Source organism: Pseudonaja textilis, chromosome 6 (assembly GCF_049901715.1).
Source record: "Pseudonaja textilis isolate UNSWEBS1 chromosome 6, rPseTex1.2, whole genome shotgun sequence".
Classification (NCBI taxonomy): domain Eukaryota; kingdom Metazoa; phylum Chordata; class Lepidosauria; order Squamata; family Elapidae; genus Pseudonaja; species Pseudonaja textilis.
This window is the reverse complement of record NC_141995.1, coordinates 19,457,391-19,477,732: the sequence shown is the minus strand read 5'-3', so window position 1 is coordinate 19,477,732 and position 20,342 is coordinate 19,457,391. Positions and strand designations below refer to the sequence as shown.

Sequence of the window (20,342 nt, the reverse complement as noted above, 5' to 3'; positions counted from 1 at the left end):
GAACAGACACAGACACACTTTCAACTGGCAAACTCCAAATCCAAAAATGCTAGAGAAAACTAATCCAAAAAATGCTAGGGAATTTCCAGAATCTTGCTATTCAGGCAAATTAACCATCAAGAGATACATAGAAATATAACATATTTACAAACCATTCAAAAGAGATAACAAAAGACTAAAGAGGAAACAAAAAGACTATAACACATCCCTCCTAGCAGACAAAATCCACATAAGAAGGGATTAACACTAGGCAAACAATCAGAAATAAAATAAGACCCTAATCAAGGAGCTGCCAAGAAGAAAATCAAACCCCAACCAACATTGGTAACATAAGGTACTGTATAGTGTGCAGGAGCCCCATACTCATCAGCACTGTTGATATCTGGGTAACAAAATAGCTACAAGCAAACAGCCAAGTTCAGAGAGCACCAGTGATTCAATGATTTGTTTTCAGTGTTAATTCTACTTTCTGTAATTTATGACTGGATTGCCATGGACAATCTGAAACTTTAACCTTTCTCAATTCAAATCTATTATCCTTATGAGATTATGTTTTCATATTAATTAGATGTTCAGAGGCATAGCAGCATATATTAAAGTCCTTTGGGTTTTGGTTTGGTTTGGCTTGGGTGGTTTTTGTTTGCCAAGTAAGTTCTTCCTTAGTTTAACGTTGGTTAAACTAAGGAAGAGCTTATATTACAAAAAGAAATAGTAATGCATTCACACAGAAGCTCTTTTCAAATGTTAGACTTCTGTGTTTCAAAGCAGCTCTGTCATTTTTTAAGACAGTACTTTGCTGTTATTTAATTATTTAATCTTTCAGATAGGAGGGAAAGTTAAAGTTCTGCCAATTTCATGACATATGTCATATTATTATGAAAGATGCAATGCCAGATGAAGCTGGAATAAATTTAGTTCCATTGTGCATTATGGATGCTGCTGTTGTGCATTCTCACATTAGAGCTAAGGCCTTTTGAAGAATCAGTAGTTCTTTCAAAATAAGGTTCTGTAAACCAAAACAGAACAAAGCTCAGAAAGCTTGGTTCTGTATTTCTAAACATCTCCAAGTATAGTTGATAATATTCATCATAGACTAGAATACACAGAAATAGCACTTAGAAGATTAAATAGAATAGAATAGAATAGAATAGATTAGAATAGAATAGAATAGAATAGAATAGAATAGAATAGAATAGAATAGAATAGAATAGAATAGAATAGAATAGAATTCTTTATTGGCCAAGGGTGATTGGACACACAAGGAATTTGTCTTGGTGCACATAAAAGAAAAGATACATTCATCAAGAATTATAAGGTACAACACTTAATAACAGCCATAGGGTTGTATAGTCATAGAGTATATAATATGTAAATATAGTCATAGGATACAATAAGCAATCAAATCATACTAGGAAACAGTCAATAAAATTGTAAGGATACAAGCAACAAAGTTACAATTATACAGTCATAAGTGGGAGGAGATGGGTGAAAGGAAGGATGGGAAGATTAATAGTAATAGTAATGCAGATTTAGTAAATAGTTTGACAGTCTTGAGGGAATTGTTTGTTTAGCAGAGTGATGAGGAAAGCTCAGTATATTTCCAGTTTCTGGGGCATTCTTGTGAGGTATAACAAATTGATCCCTAATGAACAATTACTGAATTTATAACATAATTGAAATGATAACTTAATGTCAATTAACTGAATATTTCAGAATATGTACATTAAAATATTTTAGTAGAGAAAAGATGCATACATAAAAACAAAAATTACATTGCCTAATATAAAAAATATTTGCACTGTTTTACACTTCATAAATACAACCTTAGCTTGTTCTGTATATAACATAAATTTTGACTTACTATTAAAATAATGCACATTGGCAAGGCAAATTCTAAAATTGACTTCACAATAATAATAATATATAATTATGCTGGTTAATATAGCATGTTGGATTAATATGCATTATTCAAATGAAATTGGACTAGTCTTTTTCTCTTTGTTTTGATTATCTCATAAAACTGTTGTGAGAGAAAGACGAGCAAGTGCATCAATTAGTCATAAATAAACTCATACATATGAAATATATAGTTGCTGCTGGGTTCCATCTATAACCATAGTAACTGTGCTCATTCTATGCTCACTTCTATTTGACAATTGCCCAGGAAAAGACTTTCTGCAGTCTTGTTTTGCCCGACAGTCATGGAACTGAATCCTATTAAGTCACACTGAAATGAAAGAGAGAGAAAAAATATCATAACTAGAAAATATTTAGTCATTTTAGTCATTTAGACATCTTAATTAACTAAACCTACCTCCGATCTGAGGGACATGGTTGCTCAGTGACTAAGATGCTAAGCTTGTCGATCAGAAAGGTTGGTGGTTTGAATCCCTAGCACCACGTAACCAAGGTACCAAACATCACTTCCTTTAGTTTGTACAGAAAGTTCCCAGGCAGGTTTTGTGAGCATTCAGAACATTGCTAAAAATATGTATTATTTATTTAACTTGACAGATGGGCAGAAAAGCCATAGAAAAAATAATTTAAGATATCAGGGAGGTAATAAGAAAGAGGAAAAGTATATTGAAAAATTCTTGTTCAGCTCTAGCTCAGAATGTTAGGAACATATCCAAAATACCACTTTTCATTATCCCTGCCTTTGGCTCACAGAACCTAGGAGAAATCTGGTTTCTTTTTAAAAATTGTAATATAATTTACAAATAAATTGGCATAAATTAGTGGAATTCTATAAATTTTCTTTTTTTGTCATCAAGAAATCCTTCTGCTTTCCTATAAAATTGAACTAAGAAATATCCTCCAACTGCATTTGGAGACATGGTAAAATCCTGTTTTATCAAGTGAAGAAGGGGAAATGTGCTTCAAATTGAGTTTGAAAGCTATGGACACATCCACTGTACTGTATTTGCTTGTTTGTGGCAACAGTACAGAAGTGGGGTTGCCGCTGCTTTTTTCCATGATGTTTTCAAGGTCTATAGTTTACTTATTCTCTGGAGTTGGGATGGGGTGGTAGAAGTTCTCTCACAAAATTAGTGATTAGTCCCATCCTTGCTTAGCTTCTTTCCCTAGGCATTTTCCATCACATATGTCCATTACAGAGTATTTTTTAACAAGACTGATAAAAGCATATAACAAGCTTTGGCCTGTTAGCCTTTGGGTGATTCTTCTGACTCTGAGCCAATAGATTTTGTTATACAGCAGGATTGTCATCAATTCTGGTAGGAGAAGTATTTTCCACTAAGTCATATGGGATAAGTTGTCCTGCTGTTCATTGTGATATCTATAATCCACTTTGAAGCAATATATTGTGACAAGAAGACTGCCACAAGAATTCACAGTGTCTGTTTTTCAGAAGTGTAGTTTTCGGACATCAGTACCTTCATTCAGTTTTACAGGCTTGGAAAAAACCTATCTTGCCCAATATGAGGACTTCAAGGGAGCCAGTTTAAAAAAGGTCTATGCTTTGGCAAAAATAAGTATTTTCAGAACCTTGGAAAGCTCCACACAGGAAGCTCTAAACTTGGTTGAATCTGCAACGATGACAGCACTACATTTTCATAGGGCAAATCATATTGAGGACTTGCTTCAGTCAGGCTAAACTAGTTCATCATATTTTGAATCCTTACCATTGTGGCAATATGACAACTATTTGGGAATTCTGCAAGTTGAATTTCAATTATCTGGAAAATATCCTATTTACTTGAGGCTATCAAAAATATCTAAAAGAATAAACAATTTACATGCTGTTGCAAGACATTTTGATAATCCTATAAATATATTTTCCAACTGTGGATTTTGTATTTTAAAATGGGTTATTTCTGAGGCATCAGCTCGGATACATCCCAGGCTATGGCATTTAATAAACCATATTAAAGTAAGTTTTTTTTTAAAAAAAATCTTGCTTAATGCAATTATTGTCCATGCTTATCTCCACTCTATTCTTAATGTAAAACAATTTTTTGAGATTTATATATTTGCATATTTAATGCTCTTAGAAATGCCTTTATCCTCTTTCCATTTAAAAGGAGTTCATGACAGAGATGAAACAAATGTTAATAAATTTATGACATACCAAAAATAGTAATTATCCTATGTATTAGTTTAATTCTTTGTATTAATCAACCATTCTTTGATAATAATAAAAGAGAATTATAAATGAAACATAAATTTTCATTTCTGTTTTTATTGCGACACAATACTTTTGAATTGATCACTTAGGCATGAAATTTGCTGATCCAGTTCCATTCAATTTATTTTTTATGGCATTATTTCAGGGAGAACCTGGTGTAATGGGAGAAAGAGGAGACTCTGGGCTTAAGGTTAGTAGATAAAATACTGTCTAGTAATTTTTTACACTCTCTTTTTATACATGATATTTTTTTTTGCAATTCTTTTGAAAGTCATTTTTTGTAGCAGAATAGTTTGTGACATTACATTATCAGTGGAGCTCATAGAGAGTAGAACAATAATCTCCAATACACACACTCAGATAATTGTTATAAAATATATTTTACTTATATCAAAAGAATAAATGGGTTATATTACAATATTCCCATAAGATTCTTCTGTGCTACTATAGTCATAGTGGGAGCTCCACAGCATTCTGGGTTGAAAGGATTGGATGGTAACATTACCATTATCCAGGAACACCCAGTTGGCAGCTCTTTCATGTCCCTGTTAAGTTGTCCACTGAAGTGGTACCCATTTATCTACTTGCAGTTGCTTGCTTTCAAACTGCTGGTTCAGCAGGAGTTGTAGCATGTGATGAGAGCTCACAGTAGCAACCAGGTCTTGATTATGAGCGTGCTGATCATCAACCCAGCATCCTATACTTGTGAACCACCGGACTCCGTAGTTTCTTCTGTAGTCATATATGATTTAAATAATGAGCCTTTTCTGTAGATGGTTCACACATGATGATCCTTTGATGAAAAGGATCTTCATTTTCCCAGCTCCCTACCCAAAGATGTCCTTTGCAAAATTTAAGTGTTTACATATACTGGTTTACATATACACTGATTTTATGATTATTGAGTGAAATATCGCTGAATGAGATTTTCTGATAAACCAAATTTGGTTGATTAGCAGTACAATTCTCCCTTTCAGTTTTCAGTCAGAGAAAGTTTCAGGGACCAGGACTGAAAATTATGCACATATCTTAACGCTGAAGAGCTGCTTATAGTCAAAATACTAACCTACATGGACAGAAACTCTGCCTTGGTGCAAAGCAGATCTATATGTCCTAGCCTTGTTAATTGTCAAATGTCCTATTTTACATACAGTGATTAGTTTTTAAAGCTATTAGAAGATATTCTTCTAACTGAAGAAGTATGTATTTGAACCATTGTCCCAATCCCATTATAAAGATAAAGAAGAAAAAGAAGAGCCTTGAAGTTTCCTTAAATTTGTACCTGGCAATTAGATTAGTCATACAGAATACACAGTAATGGTTGCAAACTTGCCTACGATAGTGATGTTTAAGTTGCAGTAATAATTAGTAATTTGTAGTTTTGTATATAATAATGTTTAAGAAAATATGATTAATAAATCATATTACTATTGTAATTTGTCACATCAGTGATAAATCTGCTTTAATGAAGCTTTTGTCTTATTCATTAAACATATGGGATCAAAGTTTACAAAGCATCATGCAGTTCTTAAGTCTGGTGGTGAATCAATACAGTCTGATCAAGAAAAAATGACTCTAAATATCTCAAAAGAAAAAAACAACAGTCCTATAACTAGTATATAAATGCTCTTAAGTTTAATAGTCTACATTCTTTGATTTCATTGGTCATGCTAATGTATTTTTAGCATGCAGTCCTAGGTCACAACCAGAGGTGTTATTCAGCAGATTCTGACTAGTTCTGGAAAACCACTAGCGGAAATTTTGAGTAGTTCGGAGAACCGGCAAATACCTCCTCTGACTGGAGATTTTACAGTAGCCTTCCCCTGCCCCGCCCACCAAGCTATGCCCACAGATTCAAAAAAAAGTGAATCCTACCACTAGTTGCAACAGAATTTGGATCTCATAGGAATGAGACAAGATCTGAAAATGATCGTCTTGGTACACATATTTCTCACTTTAGAGTTTCACTGATAACAGTTAATAGCTAATTAGTTTCCCTAATGTTATATTTTAGAAATGCAAGAAATCAATAATCAAAAATGTTTGAATGAACTATATAGAGGCAAAGTTCAAACATAATCAGAGCCTTTAAAGATGCTTTCCAATCTGTAAGCAGTCATTAATATGAAATATGGAGTCTGAGAATACAACTGTAAGATAATAACAAGCCAAAACAAAACCATTAGTTATTTGAGATTATAGTTTCTCATCGGGTAGGAGAAGGAATGGCAGAACAAGGAGAAGAAATTTAAAAAGCAATCAGTCTAGACTCTCTATGTCAACAATTCCCAACTTTTCAGGCTTGATGACCCAGTGGGGGGGAGGGGATGGTTCCATGAAAGTGGGAGGTGGGCGTGCACAGCTCTATTTGTGTGAGTGGTGTGCGAGGGTGCCTGCTGCTCACACACTTTGTATGCAGGGGCTGGTGGCCGCTGCTCAACAAGGAAAGCTTCACACGCATGCCCTCAGCTTGCAAGGTTCCGAACAGATTGTGCTTATGGATTGGGAGCCCCCTGCTTTACATAGTCACAAGAAATCCAAATATAAGACAGTGTATCATATTTCTATTGAATCAATGTCAAAATTACTATTTTTATTCTTGCATGTATATTTATTAAATAGATGCAATGGTCAGAGATAAAGGTTTGATAGATCTGCATGAATGTCCTTTGAGAACAATAAATGCATTATTTCTGTCTTCTGTTTCAATTAGGGCGATCCTGGACAACGGGGAGAAAAGGTAATGTAAATACTTATGTATGAATACAAACAAATAATTTCAAAATTGAGTTGTGAAGTGTTCAACAACTTTTTTTTACATTTCATTTTATTCAAGAACTTAGAAAATCAGCACCCAGTTCAATGTTATGTATTCATAAGGTGCTGTAAAAACTATAGAAAATCAGATTTTTCATTTTGAAAGGTTGTAGGTCACATTGTAACTGGAAGAATTGAAATAAGGCAACCAATTTGGGAAGAGAAGGGAACAAAAAAAAAGGAACTTAAGCATTTAATTGTAATGGTCTAGGACTCTAGGTGATGCTACTGAGGCCTAAAGTTTGAGGAAATTCCCAGCTCAGATTCTACATTCTTGGGAATTTATGAAATTCTGTAAAGAAAAACAATGTTGAAAATAACTACATAGTTATTTTAAACCAGTGTTATTAGACTTTTTTCTAATAAAAAAAGGTTTTAATATTTGTCAATAGAAAAATGATGAGATATGGGATGAAAATATATATTTCTTGGAATATTAGAGAATATTCATTTGTTTGTTCATTCATTCATTTATTCATTCATTCATTCCCTTCCCATTCTTTCTCCTTTTTCATTTTCTATTTTTTTTCTTGTTTATATTAGTCTTGGTTTGTATTAGTTTTTAATCTTTGTAATTTTAAATTTAAATATTATTGTAAAAAAAAAATCTTAAGCAAAAACCAAGTTTGATATGACAGGAAGACAGACTACCGCCGGTACAGAAGTAGATTGTTCGATTTTTCTACTATATCATTTCTTTCTTCCATTACTCTGTCACTCTTTTTGTTTATTTCCTTCGCCTAGTTTTATAGCTTTCTTCAAAACTGTCAGTAGTAATAAATGTAGGATGCTTTTAATAGGAAGCAACTGGTAAATGAAAAAAATTTAAAAGAACTTATTCTGATATTTAGGGTGATGCTGGAGAAACTGGTCCGAAAGGTCACCCTGGAGAAAAGGTACAATTCATAGAGAAAGTCAATGAGTACATTTAACTTCAGGTTAAAAACAATAGAGATAAATTTTTTAAAAATTAATTATAATTTTAATGCTAAAATTTAATAAAATGTAATATATTCAAAATTGTAGTTCAATATACATTCATAAATGTTTATTTTATAGTGTTTGCAAGGCATAGTCAAGAACATTTGTTTTTAACAATATGAATCATTTGATTTTGTTTTTAGTAACTGTAATCTTAGTATCATCATATTATTTGTGATAACTAATTAAACTGATGTCATCCATATAAACTTCCATTATAATGTTGCTAAAAGGGACAATTTATTGGGACATTTTTCATTGTAATATTTCTTCTGCAAAATGTCAGTAATTACCATGAATCTCCTAGCTTGTGGAATCTCCTCCCCAGATTTTTTTGTATTTCTTGTTATAATATCTAAATATTTCTTGTAAAATTGGTAAATCTGTGCTGAGCTTCAGGCAACTGTTTTAAACTGAAATGGGACATAATGAGCTCAAAACAGGTTGAACACAATACGTTTAGCACGTTTCTTTTTCCTTTCTCCTTCAGTCAACAGTATAAAAAATTGAGGGAAGAAATCCCTTAGATCATATAGGATGGCTGAAGCCTGTTTTGTGTAACTGTAGAGTCCAGAATTTTCTGCTTTGGCTTTCCTGGTTTTCTTGTTCTGTTTCAGAAGACATATATGTAGACAGACACCTCATATTACTCATGAATTCTAGTTGGACTTCATATATCTTTGGCTTGCATTTGTAGAGCTTTCCTTCCCACACTTGAAATACTCGGTTTTAACCAAATACACCAGAGATTCAAAAGTGAAACTTAGTAAGAATACATTGCCAATTCTCACATTCCTACTACATAGGACATATTCCATCATGTGAGTTGGTAAAATTTGTAAATAGTAGATGGTTCAGTAAGCTGTTCTTTCTCAACTAGAAACAGCTAAAGTAAGCATACATTATCTCTATTCCTCCTTGACTTCATAGCCACAAACATTTATAAAATAATAAACCAATTTAAAGTACTTTCTTGGTGTCTTAGGGGCCAAGACTATATCAGTTTGTATTTGTATTTGGAAATCCAACAATATTTTAACATGCTTATTTTTGAGTACTTTTTCAACTGTACAGTATGTTCCCACCATTTTTTTAATTACTGGCACATCTTAATTTTTACAGATATTATTCTGGTGACTGTTATGTCGCTGTTTAAACTTTTGGGTATATGATCTATTGCTGCTCCTTCTGCTTTGTACAATTTGCACTTTGAATCATTGGATGATTTTTTTTCAATTCTAGCCTTGATTGCATTAGTTTACTCTTGAGCAGCCAAAATCAAGCCTTTAGTTTCCAGTGTATAAGTCATTGCCAGGTTTTATCTTTATCCACTTTCCCTCAATCTTTTATAGAAATTGACCATGTAATACTTTTCCTTGCCAGCATTCTGTTCTGGTTTTTATTCCCTTAGTTCAATATTCATGCTTTGTTTCTTGCACATCCAGTAAGTTCCCATTTTTAATATCAATCAGTGCTTGTTCTTGGCTGCCTTTTATGTAATCAGCCAATACATGCTTTTCTTCTTCAGTAGGTTTTTTAATTGAAGTAAACCTCTACTTCTGTATTATTACTATTACTATTACTATTACTATTACTATTATTATTATTATTACTATTATCCAGGGTGATCCTGGATCTTCTGCTGCTGGAATTAAGGTAATGTGAGTAACAAGAACTTTTTCACATGTATGCCAAAATTAAATTTTCTTTCTTATCTTGAAATTGATGCCATCCTTTAATTTTAATCTTCTGCTTTATAATTTGTTTCTTTGTTTTAGGGAGAACCTGGACAATCGGGTAGACCAGGGCAAAAGGTAATATATAATTTTGGCTTCCTAGATGTATTTGAACTTTGATTCTCAGAAGTGAAAAGTGACACTGTCCTTTCCAATGAACTGAAATTTTGTTCCACTATATTAAATGGAAAGGTATTTTAAGTAGCAGAGATAAAGTAAGAAGTAGCTTCAAAATACTGTACATATTTTGATTTGTGCAACATTTTCCTGCTATTAAAACAATGTAATATTCTATTGCAATGCAATATAATTGCAGGGTGAACCTGGACTTCCTGGACTTCCTGGGTTACCTGGAATTAAGGTAATTAATATACATATATTATCTATGCTTGTCCTGGCCAGGGGATTCTAGGAGTTGCATCTTAGAAGTTTCTAAGCTTGAAAAACATTGATCCATACAGTTTTATTATAAATATGGGACATGTATAATTAACATGCAGTTTGGACCACTGTTAACATACCTGAAACTTTTTCTTCTGTAAATTAAGATCATCACTTGGTATCAGCCATAGTTGGAGAAGTGAAGGGTAGCTAAGTTTCTTATTTTGTGCAATCTATAGCCATTAAGCTACACACAGCCCTCCCCACTTTCTTTTTTATAACCTATAGAGTTCTGCAAAAGAGTAAGGAAGAAAGAAACCATGCTTAGACATTATAAAAATGATTAAATTTAGTAGTAAAGAAGTTCCTTCCAAGTAGCAGCTCATTTTCAAGGCATCTTCTTTCAGCTGAAAGGTCTACAGTCTTTTCCATTTCGAGGACATTCCTTCTTTTTTTTTCTATTCTTATCAACTAATTTGACATGATCCCTCAGTTCATTAAAATATTTATCCTGGTAAATATGCCATGCAACTTATTCTGCTCCCATATTCTGTCTTGAGTTGTTTATGTTTGTTTTTGAGATAGGCATGACACCTAGCAAGAACATGGACATGTCCCTGTAAATTTCTAGGCAATATTTTTTATAAATAATTTGTATTTGCCTTTTTCCTAAGACTAAGGGAAGCAATTGGCCCAGTTGACTTCCATGCCTAAAATAGGAATAGAAATCAAGTTTATGTGCTTCTGGTCCAGTGTTTTAATCAATAGACCAAACCAGTTCAGTTGGAAGTATCTATTTCATCATAAAGTTGAATAAAAATTGAAAGTTGATCCATTTGGCTTTTGCTAATCTGAATGGTGAGAGAATCATTGGTTTCTATGAGAAAGAAAACAGAAATAAAGCTTAATTTGTGATTATTTTGTGATTAGTATGAGCTTTATAGACATTCTGTATTAAAAACTGAATCAGTAGGACACTTGAAAAATATTTTCACTGTATTTTCCTGAGAAGAGGATGACTTCCCATCCGCTTTGAAAATATTCATATAATTACCCATTAAATAAATATTAAGGTACACCTGTCTGCATTCTTGGCTTTTGAAGATTAAGGCACCGAGGCATCTGAATCCATAAAGAGCACCGATCAAATCAAACTGGATATCTCTTTGTTTTCTCTTTGCTGCTGCATTGCAGTGGAATGCCTTATTGAAATGGAATTACTTGTTTACTTGCCTTCACACGCCATTAAGAACACCAATCTGGATAGGATCTAATTTGCTTTCTGTTTTCTCAGTGAAGTACCTGATGACAGCACACAACTCAAAAACAACCATTACTTTACAATATGCTTTTTATGGTGTGCAAAAGAATGTAACAAGCTTGTGCTGTTTATTTTCAGACAACAACAAAAAAGTCAGTAGACAGAATGGCCAACTCAATGTTACATGTTGAAGTTCTTCAAAATCTTTTGCATAGCTGCTTTAGTAAAATATCAATACATTTTGAAACTATACTTATCCACTGTCATCTTGTATAATTACATTATAATTTGGATGCAATAGTTGGAAAAAGAGTGGAGACCTTCACTTTCTGACTCACAATAGCTCTGTCAAATAGTGCTGTATTTGATTAATATTACAGAACAAGTCAACCTGATGGTTAAATCCATAATGTAGCAAGATTCAGCTGAAGTAAGGAAGTAAAAAGGTAGAAATCTGTTCTTTACTGGAAAAAAAATCACCTGGTTTGTCTAGCTTACTACTAGCTTGTACCTAGAGCTGCCAATACATAAATGCAAAACCTGCATCAAAAATTCCTTTCTTTGTTTCACCCCCTCTGGTTGTAGGGCCCTTCTATCTTTAGTGTAGTGTTTATGGGGGTTGTACTTTCCTATGCAAAGCTAGTATATAGTTGGGAGTCTTCTTGGAATCACAACTCATATTTGAAGAACCAACAGCAGTTGTGGCAATGAGGCCCTTTGCACAAATTCCTGGACTTGAAAGATCTTCTGAGAGTCACTCATGTCATAGTTACCTGTCAATTGGATTATGGAAATGTGCTTTAAGTGGGGTTTCTCTTGAAAATCATTAGTAACTTACAGCTGATCTTGAATGCAGCAGCACAGGCAGTGATGGGTATGTTGTGATATGAGCATGTTCCTCTACTTCTTTTCCAGCTGCACTGGTTGCCATTTGGGTTCTGGGTACAATTCCAGTGCTGCTTATCACCTAAAATGCATTGCATCTTTACAATGCATAATTTGTCCTCATATGGTAGACTCTGGGCAGTGTGTGATGCTCACTTGCAGATCTCGAAAGCTACGTTCTACTGCTTCTGAATTTTTTTTTTGATGTATGGCAGGGTGTGTCATATAGTTGGTCTTTTACCTTTTTTTTCTTTTCTCTCTTTTACTTTTTGCACAGGCATCTTATAATAAATGCTTGTTGGTACCAATATGCTTGAATTGTTCATGTAGGTACCTTTTCTCCAATTGTTTAGCTTTTTGGGTACCACACTGGATTCTTAATCTTCCATATAGTGTTCTGATGCAGTTCTTTTTGTGTGACAGTGGATGGTTAACTGTCTTAGGGATCATTTCTAGATTAAGATATATAATCATATTACCCTTGCCCATTTGATAAGAAGTTGAAGATTTTTTAAATATAACCTGGGGCAGGATATTGATAGCTTAGGTTGTACTTTTCATTAAAAAAACAGTTTCCAATAGAATAAGGAATGATGAGAGATGTTTATTTGGATGTATTTATAGATTTACATAATCATAAATAGTATTTTATGGAAAGTTGGCATCAATGAGTATGGACCGCAGCAGAGTTTGAGATATGGAGGATGAATGAAAATGGAACATGGATGTGATTTTTGATGTACTGGTATTTTGAGTGTGCATATTACATTTCTAAGGTATCAACTGGCTCATGGTATTCTGAAACTGAAGATGTTTTCAAAGGCTCACATTACAGAGTAGTTTTGAACACACAATCCATTTTTATTTCTGATCCTTGAAATCATGATTAAACAGATTAGAGAACAAAGTAACCACTGAGTTGACTTTATGGTATATTAAGTCTGTGAGTACTGAAGAAGTTTGAACCTATCAAATAAATTGCTGAAGGTTTCATTATTCCTTCCATAAGAATGATTACTGTTTCCATTAATGATTAAAAAAACATTACAAGAATACATTTGAAAATCATTGTTTTATACATAATTTGCAATGCATACCATAATTATTTCTTAGCTTACCTCTTTTGGTCTTTTTTTTTGCAGTTTATTTTTTTCAGGGATATACCTATATACCATGTCTGAATATATTTTTCTATTTCTAGCTGTTGAAAAACGTCCATTGTACTCATGTAGAGGAAATGCTTTTCATACTAATTTTATTTATGCAATGCTGTGAACAGCAATAGGTCAGGTTTATATTTTCATTATGTAGTTTAATATAAATGATGAAATCTCTTTTCTTAGTAATGCCAATGATTACATGCACCTAACATTTATTTTAATTAAAAGGGATCTCTTCTTAAAGCATATGTAGTGATGATTGTTTATTTTAATTTATCATATATACTATAGACAAATGAAATTCCTAATTGCTTGGTATTTACATTAAGAAAATAAAAGTAGGGCACTAATTAATTAAACAGGTCTGCACCAGACAGCACTAATACCTGCAGAAGAAAATCAGGATAAGCAGAAAAGATCTTAGAGGTGCAAGAAAACCTAAAAGCTACAAAAAATGGATTGGGATTATGACAATAGTAAAAATAAGATAAAGGACAGACCTCCTGGGAAGATAAAATGCTAAGTGAGTTGAGGGATGGGAAGACAGCTGGGGCTCCTAAACTTCTACTTTGGTTTAGTCTTCTCTCTAAGTGGGAATTCTTGAATGAACTTAATCAAAACAATTGAGAAAAATGAGAGAAGAGCAATTGGAATTAAGAAAAGAAATTACAGGGACTAGTTGGCTACTCTGAAGCTTTGAATGATGTACTAGTAAGAAACCCAGTTGGATCAGAAAGCTTTGAGGACATGTGGTCTGTGTAGCAGTATACAGCAACTAAGCACTGTTTGCTTCAGACAAGCAAGTTCATGAATAAAATCTGTGCAAGAAAGCAGATAACAAACAAACATTTCTAACAGGGAGAAATATTGTTACATGAAACAATCAGGATGGCTGTACTTGAAGAGAAAGTTTTGGAAAAGAATAAATGATGGATTAGAAACCACAATGGTTTCTATGCAACTTGAACTACTGAAGGCATTTTGGTTACAGGCAAGCTCACATAAGACTCCTGTAGTATTTCTGGCTGAAGTCCACAGAAGATAAAAGAGACAGTAAAATTGTGAAAAAATGTCTTCTCAGCCCAGAGGGACTTAGGGAAAGTTTTGGAAAGATATCTACCCCTGACAACCTGAGAGAGAATGGAAACCATTATAATTAACATCGATTATCACTTTTAAATGGAAAGAGAGTGGTAGAAAAAGTTATACATCTAAATGTCCACAAACTTAACTTAGCTATATTGGCACAAGTAACCACATACTACTGCCATATTTTTATTCCTTCACACCAGTGAAGTCCTATATAGTAAATTCCCGGATATATTAGGAATCCTTGTCCAAATACGTTGTTGTTATGTGATTGTTTTACCTGTCCATAGTCTTATGAATGGAATTCTATCAAATACTGTAAACTGAGGGGTGTAATTTGTGAATGTATATCAGGTTTTCATTTCATGAAGTCTTGTGCTATAAAAGCTTCTGGTTCACTTGCTTTTCTTAACTTAGGTGGGGGTTTTCTCAAAGAAATTCTTGCTGATGGAAATCAAACGTGATTAATTGTAACTGTCTGTAGCTATTGGGTTACAGCTAGAAACGTGACTAGGGAAAACATGACTGCAAGGAAACTCATGTTTTCTGTAATTATTCACCATTAAATTAACAAAGTTTTAATATGCTCATTTATTAATAGGGTGAACCGGGTTTCCTCGGTCCCCAGGGAGAACCTGGATTGCCAGGATTGCCAGGGACAAAGGTATGATTTACACTTTTTCCTTATGACGCACAATTTGTTCTGCATCAGATCAGTTGGTGCCTAATCATTAGAACATAGGCATTTCCCTCCACTGCCATTAATGTCTTACTAAAGAGAAAGTTTATCAGACCGAGATCACAATCCAACCCATTACAAAATGTGTAATGTGTGTAAAATAAATTAATTAAATTAAACTGCTATCAACCTTATAGGAAACGATGCAACAGTGATTGCTTTAGATATGTTCTTAATTGTACAGCTGAGACTTCCTCTCATTCTTCTTTTTATAAAGAGGGTCAGCATTGCCTAAAGCTGCTTTCATTCTGTGAAACCAATTTGAGCCCTCAACACCAAAAACTGAAACCAATAAATGGACAATTAAATATGGGAAACATTATCTGTTTTGTCTCTTTTTCCCACCTGAAATTATTCCTATTTTATCCATTGCGTTCAGGGATTATTTACTTCTGGCAAATCAAAAGGGGAGAAAAAGCACATACAATGGTATTTTAATCTATTTACACTCCCCTCTCCTAAACAGGTCTGGTACTAATGTATGTATGGATCAATTGCCAATTTGACATACTCTTTGATATTACTTCTCTGATGCTACAACAGAAACTCTCATCAATACCAAAAGTTACTGATGTTCTATGATGCTTCTCTGTGTATCTGCTATGATTTTTAACAGGGTGAGAGAGGAGAAATAGGACCTCCTGGGAAAGGTGAACGAGGTGAGCCTGGAGTTCCAGGGCCAAAGGTCAGTTTCACTTTGAAATATTTAATGTGCCTTTGAGAACTCTTGTGTTTAGTATTTTCTTTAAAGACATCCTTTGTTTTGGGATATTAAACAGAACTAGAAAAATCTATTTCATTGTGATTGAACATGTAGTCCAAGTGATTTAAATGCATGCCATTCACTTTTTCTGCATAGTCCAGTGAAACTTAATTAAACAAATGGAGAAGTTTCATATTAATAATCAAAAACTGCCACTATGCAAATATTATTTATATACTCAAACTTAATTAAAGTGCTTTAGGCATAACAAATATAATAAAAGTATAACAAAATTCTGATTTCTAACTATATGGGTAGAATGGCCATAGAGGCAACTTTAAACGCATTTCATCATTTAAAGTAGAATTTTCAAAATTCTGTATGGTTAGTGTCCAAGACAGACAGAGAAGGAAGGAAGGGAGGGAGGCAGGGAGGAAGGAAAGACTTTTAAAATCAGACTTTGTAGTGCAACTCAATTGAATTTTCTAGATTTTCATTAGAATTTCATTTAAAACCTGTGCGTAATAATGTCCTGCTTATGTGAAATGATCATACATCATAGATAAGACCTAAGATGGGTGGTTATATAAATATTTTATAAATAAATAAATAAATAAGATGCTTTGGCATTATCTTAACGACAAAACTGTAGTGAAAAAAGAATCTGCTGAATTGTGCTCATCTTCTAGTGACTGCATGGATATTTCCATGCAACCTTCTGGGCAACAATATGGAAGTAGTCTGTCATTACTTTCTTTCAGGATGATTTTCCAATTCCCCATTCATCTGATAAGACTTGGAATTAATGGTGATCTGCTATCTAACTAGTAAACAGACCCAACCCTGTCTAGGTGTTTTGTTATTGTTATTATTGTTTAGATTATTATTATTATTAGATTAGCCAAAGTAAAGGCAAGGTGCGGGGATGTAATAGGTACAAGGCTTTCAGCAGGATTTTCCCATTTCATCAGAATGATACAAGTTCCTCTCGTTTTGTACATGAATATGAAGTCACAACCTGTGAACACAAGGAACAGAGCTTGCATTGTATCAACACAATGCTGTTTTCAGCATTTGTTCCCTTTGACCTCATCAAGCCAAAAGCTTTTGACTAGGTGTCAAATTCTGTGTGCTTCAATGAATTCTTCCCAGCGTTTTAACAAGAAAATCAGATTGTGGGACTATTTTAATTTTAAAAGGAATAGGAACAGAAAATGGAGACTTAACAAATATGATTTCATACAGCATAGCTAAACATTTTACGAAATACTTCACGTTGTCTTTTTATTTGATTTCTATTATTTGTGACATTTGTTTCTATAATTGTGCACAACTGTGTATATAAGCTTCTTGATTCCAGTACATTCAGAAATTCTATTGATATTTTTATTAATCTTTTGCATGATCTGGAAGAAGGTCACTTTTTAAAAGAACATAATTTAGTGATGGAAAAGAGCCCTTAACTCTTGCCAGAGGTGAATTCTCATTTCTAAGGCACTATAGAAAAGAAAATGATTGAATCAAACAAATATTTTCAGCTTACAAATTGTATATCTTACATTTTCATTTAGAAGTCATAGGATGTTTTTCAGGGAATTGGGGAAATAATATTTCCTGGAACATGTACAAAACATTTCTAGATTTTCTTCTACTAATCCTCTTGTGTTAAATCATCATAACATGCATGATTACTTAACTTTCTTATATATACATTTGTGTCTATAGTATAACTTTATAATAGCAACTGTTTTAATATGCTTAGTTTCCACTACATATTTACTTCCTATGGACAAAACTAATTCTTCATATTTCTCTTTTTACTTTTTCTGTCTCGACTTCATTTTGTATGTATTCCAATACACAGGGGAGGTCAGGTGAATCTGGAACTAGAGGCCCTAAAGGGTCAAAGGTCAGTTATTAGCAACATCTGGTTTTATTGGTTAAATACACTAAACCAACACAGTTATTTGTTTACTGCCATTTTTGCATGTATGAATTCTATATGTGGATGGGGTGTTATGTACGGTAAGTACATGTCATTATCTTTTATTTTGGTAGAGTGTTCAAAGACTATCAATTTAAAAAGTAATAAAATTATTTTCAGTAACTGTATATATAAGTGTATGTAGTTTTTATTCCCCAGTTAACCCCCCTTTCAGTTCTTTCTGAGTTCTTTGCTATATAAGGTCCACTCTTTTTTCCCCAATTCGTTGATTAGTACCACATTTTAGTGCAGTATTTAGGTTCACACTAAAATTAAATAAGACATTACATACTATTTGACATTAGACATTAAGACTAGCAGTTATAGGCAGAGCATGCTCTGAATGAAAAATGAAAATTTTAGAAGTATGGAATTTAATTTAATCATTTTTGACCCAAGGCAATTTCTGATAATTCTGAAGGCAATTTTTTTCAGGAAGCCAGGGTTCTGTTCCCCCCCAAAAAAGATGCTTCTGGTACCATTAGATAAAGGGCAGCTTTCTCTGATTATTTGAATTTCAAACTTGGGAAGAAATCTCCAGGTTTCCATTGTGCTTGGAAATAACTGGCTGTTGGCATTTTTCTAAAAGAGATGCAAAATCCTTATTTAACAATTATATATCTGGTAAATTAGTAAAAGTTTGAGGTAATCTTTGAATTTATCTCCATAGATAATGCATTGAAAAAGTCAATTATCATCATAAACATGGAAATTCAATTTTTTTCTGGAAATTTGTATATCACATCAGAACCTGGTGACTATAGAGTTATTATATGTTACATAATGAACAATTTTCTGAATTGGCCTTGCACTTTCAAACTGATGGTTGCAACTTTCTTGACAGGAAAGTATACAAAGAACTTCTTTTTTTTCAATTTGCCTTCTGATGTCTTCTGGATATGTGGAATTTTAATTTTTAGACAACAGTCCAGACTACAGTTGGTTGTGAATTCTAAGTATTGTAGATATGTGGGAAGCTCCAAACTGGAGGAAATGCTTTGAGATATTCATTAAGTCTAATCCTAACTTTTAACACTTCTGACCTTTTAATTGTTATGAGTATAAGCAATGTTTATTGTTAAAGAGTTTTAGAACATAGATTAACATAAAATGACAGGGTTGGAAGGGCTTTAGAGGTCTTTTTCTACAACTCCCTGATCAAACAGAAGTACAAATGTTGTCCGATCTCTTCTTGAAAACTTCCAATGATGAAACACACACAACTTCTGGAGGCAAGCCATTCCACTGATTAATTATTCTGTCAGGAAATTTCTCCTCAGTTTCAGGTTGGGTTTCTCTTTAATGATCTTCCACCAGTGGCTTCTTGTCCTGCCCTCAAGTGCTTTGGAGAATAGGTTGGTCTCCTCTTTTCTGTAAGAGCCCCTCAAATACTAGAAGACAGCTATAATGTCATTCTTGTCTTTCTTAAGGATGTGTGATGGCTCAGGAATTAAAGACTCCGAATCAAATGATGGAATGAGCGCCTGTTATTTGCCCCACCTCCTACTAACCTCCTGTAATTCAAAAGCATACAAATGCAAGTAGATAAATAGATACTACTTTGGTGGGAAGGTAATATTCTGTGCACCTCCACGTATAATTATGCTGGCCACATGACCATGGATGTGTCTTCAGACAACACTGGCTCCCCTGGCTAAGAAAGGGAGATGAGTACCACCCCCTAGAGTTGAACACAACTGGACAGGGCAAATCTTTACCTTTACCTTTTGTCTTCATTAGACTAGACATACCTAGTTCCTACAATTATAGCTTGTATGGTTTAGCCTCCAGCTCTCTTATCATCTTTGTTGCTCTTCTCTATACCTTTCCTTCCTTGCTTGCTTGCTTGCTTGCTTTGTGTTACAGTATTTTAAGCATACATTGTATGAACTATTTTGTCTATGCCAATTTTCTTCTTGAGACAAATCAAGTAATTTATTTTGATTGAAGGAGAGACTTAAATCTGATTTTCACAATTAATATGACCCTTCTTTCCAATGTAGTTGAGAATCTTTTAAATGTAATTTATACCTATACAAGTCAGGATTTTTTTTATTCTGAAATACAACCATTGTTTAATAACACAGTTAAGAAAAACTTTCAGCAGAAATAAAATTTTCCCCATATGATTATGAGCATCATTGTTCTCTTGGAAGTAGTTTAGATTTCCTTTTATGGAGCCTTGACTCTTGCTTTATTCTGACTGAAGAAACTTGACGTGAACATTTTGGCTGTAAATTCCAAGTAAAGTATAAGAAGAAATTCCAAAGTGTATAAGATTATGGTCTGCCCAGCCCAATCATTTTTGATTAACATTTGTGTTGGACAAGAACTTAAGAAATGAGAAGCTTTGGACACATTACAGTACTCTTTCATATATATATATTTGCATTGCATCCTATAGCAGGGTAATTTATTTCTTCATCTTTTATGTCTATTGAAGTCAGTTCCTTTACAGA

The 20,342-nt window shown here is 33.5% G+C and overlaps 1 protein-coding gene across 1 annotated transcript in view; it reads left to right on the top strand.

The window, feature by feature from the left end:
• COL25A1 (collagen type XXV alpha 1 chain) overlaps positions 1-20,342 on the top strand; it is a 269,830-nt gene that overhangs the window by 211,443 nt on the left and 38,045 nt on the right. Inside the window, exons 13-21 of the mRNA XM_087935959.1 lie at positions 4,293-4,337; positions 6,861-6,887; positions 7,816-7,860; positions 9,569-9,601; positions 9,724-9,759; positions 9,998-10,042; positions 15,059-15,121; positions 15,813-15,881; positions 17,764-17,808. Of these exons, the coding sequence (XP_087792085.1) occupies positions 4,293-4,337; positions 6,861-6,887; positions 7,816-7,860; positions 9,569-9,601; positions 9,724-9,759; positions 9,998-10,042; positions 15,059-15,121; positions 15,813-15,881; positions 17,764-17,808 (408 nt within the window). The remainder of the gene's footprint in view (positions 1-4,292; positions 4,338-6,860; positions 6,888-7,815; positions 7,861-9,568; positions 9,602-9,723; positions 9,760-9,997; positions 10,043-15,058; positions 15,122-15,812; positions 15,882-17,763; positions 17,809-20,342) is intronic.